We start from the raw sequence: 2,816 nt of genomic DNA on the forward strand, positions 1-2,816 counted from the left end.
CCTTGGAATCTTTATTTTCTAGTAAGTAAAAAGAGTTAGTTAGGCAAAAAAGCATGAAAATTGAAAAAAGGTTTACTAATTGAAAAAGACACTTTTGAGAACAGAGGAATGACAGTGAAGAAATTGAAGTTGGGATCATTACCAGTCCCCGGGAAAGGTAGCAAAGAAGGTAAGAAGCTGCTGCAGATGCTACCAACTGATCTATCCAATAAAGGACCGATCGGACCACCGTGATGTGCCCGCCGACCAGCAGCCCAAGGGTCACGGCAGGGTTGAGGTGCCCGCCGGAGATATGACCGGATGAAATCATCACAGCCACCACAAATGCACTTGCCACGGCCACAGCAACCAAACGCAATAGTCCATCTCCATCACTAAGCTTTTCTATATATTCAAGTTACCATTTTAAAAGTGAATCTTAAATATAATTTCAAGATTACCAAATCAAATCAAATTCTAAAAGCTAAGTTTAAATAATAACAAATTTATTATATATTCTATTGGTGGTGAAATGAAATGAGAAGATACCGGCGGCCATGGCGGAAGCAACGCCGGTGAAGACAAAGAGGAAGGTGGCTATGAACTCGACAACGAGGGCCCGAATGCAATCGGGTTGGGTAGCCTCTCGGGTGGTCCCTAGAGCGATTTTCGTCATGGCGGCTTTTACTCCTTTCTCTACTGAGAGAATGATGTTATGTGTTATGATAGCTCACTCACAAACCATGAAGAATTGAAGATCATTGTTAGTTTATTATGTGCCAGCTCAGCATCAGATATTTATAGTAGCCAGTTAGTGAAGAGTTAGCTAGAGACCTGATAACTTACTATAGTTAGAATTCTGTTAGTAGAGTGAGTTAGGATTAAGAAAGGTTAGTAGTTAGCTGAGTTAATTCTAGCTAATTGTTGCATATATAATGAAGCATTTGTCCTTAAACGATGATTCGATCTCTAAATTAATTTACCAAAAATTTTGTTGTTCATATTAATTAAAAAGTACATTTGTAAGTCAATTTGATATTAATAATAATTTAAATTCTGATTGTAGGATGACTAATAAGTAAATTGAGTTTACTTGATATTAACTCTTAATGATCATTAATTTTAAAATGTACTTCTTATCAGTTTTGTAATTCTCCATTATTTTTTATAATATTTTCCGTCTCTGCAATTAGAGATGACAATTTTTTTCAACAGAACAGATATCCGTAGAAATTTATCCGCTGGAGAATAGATATGGAGAGATTTTCTACCCATAAGGATAGAAGACAGGGATCCGTCAATTAAATGGAGCGAGGGCAAGGGAATAAGACCATATCCCACAGATATTCGTATAATACCTATTTGTGTAAAATGACATAAATATCCCTTAGGCTGTATTTGTTTATTGACACGAAACACTGAGACAGAGATATAAAGACATAAAATCGTATTTGACAAATAAGACATGGATAGAGACATTGTGTCCAAAGACACTAAATTAATATATTTTGTGTCTATCCTAATAGAAAAAACATAGAGATATTAACAAGAGACACAACTTATTTTTTATTTTTTCTTTCATTATTCTCGTTAAGTTTTCGTAATTATATTTTTTATTATTATCTTTTTCTTTCCAAATTTTTTGAATGAAAAAAAATGAGAATAAATCGGACTTTCATAATTTATTCTAATTTATCACCAAACAAAATACAATAACACCAATTTTGTGTCTCTGTTTTTTGTGTCTTGTTCTCAGTATCTTATCTTGTCCTATTCTCAGAGCCAAACTCAGCTTTATATATTATAAGAAACCCTAATTTTTTTCACCGTCTCTCTCTGCCTCCTTTCCTCCCCTCACCTTCAAACGCTTAGTCTCTCACATGTTCATTCCCTATCTCATATTCACCGATCACCACCATCTTCAGCCTTGGCATCGTCGTCATAGTCGCGAATCATCACTTAGTAAAGTCATCGCCGACTCTATTAGATTTGTTGCCGCCTCTACTTGTCGTTGGCTCCAGCAGATTCGTCATTCTCTGTAGTTTGCTGCCTCCAGAAGACTCGTCATCGTCTCCAGCATCATCGTTGTTGCGTCATTGTCGTAGCTTCATCGTCGTTGCATCATCATCGCCTCCAGAGCACACGTCACCACCTCCTGTTTGCTGAGACTCCGACTGTGCCTTCACGCCGCCTGCTGTTGCCGTCGCAGACATCTCCTTCTCAGCTGCCGTCCACAGCCTCCATCAGTCCATTGCAAGTAAATCAATTTTAATCCCTAATAGTTATTGTTGTAAGCTTTTTGTTGGAGAAATTAAGTATATATAGATCTTATGAAAATTGTCTTATTATAGCTAATGAAAATTATTCTCATTGATAAAAATTATTCTTATTGTATATATTCTTTGATTTGAAGTAGATTTAAATGAAATTGTTGAAAAGATTATTCACTAAAAATAATCAAATCTAATGGATGTGTTTTTTTAAATTAATGTAAATGACTTTGTATCATAATTTAGAATTATTTAAAATTTATTTTTTAAAATTTACGAATTCTTGCAGATACTTGGATATCTGATGGATATGAACTTTCTTACTCGTCACGGATACGAGAGGGGGATGGGGGTATGTCCCTGTCTCTATAGAAATCTATTGCCATCCATATATGCAATTTCTATCTAGATTTTATCAATCATAAGTATTATATCTTATTTATTTACTAATATTTTTATTTATTTAAGTAGGGTACATTAAAAATATTTTTAAAATATTAATATTGCAATAATTTAGATATATTATATTAATTTATATATTTCAATAATTATATATATTCTATGCCA

The 2,816-nt window shown here is 34.1% G+C and overlaps 1 protein-coding gene across 1 annotated transcript in view; it reads right to left on the minus strand.

The window, feature by feature from the left end:
- LOC107623081 (aquaporin TIP4-1) overlaps nt 1-764 on the minus strand; it is a 3,517-nt gene extending 2,753 nt beyond the window's left edge. Inside the window, exons 1-2 of the mRNA XM_016325221.2 lie at nt 529-764; nt 143-384 (exon numbers count right to left, since the gene is read on the minus strand). Coding sequence (XP_016180707.1) covers nt 143-384; nt 529-655 — 369 coding nt within the window. The 5' untranslated portion in view covers nt 656-764. The remainder of the gene's footprint in view (nt 1-142; nt 385-528) is intronic.

This window comes from Arachis ipaensis, chromosome B10, assembly GCF_000816755.2.
Source record: "Arachis ipaensis cultivar K30076 chromosome B10, Araip1.1, whole genome shotgun sequence".
Taxonomy (NCBI): domain Eukaryota; kingdom Viridiplantae; phylum Streptophyta; class Magnoliopsida; order Fabales; family Fabaceae; genus Arachis; species Arachis ipaensis.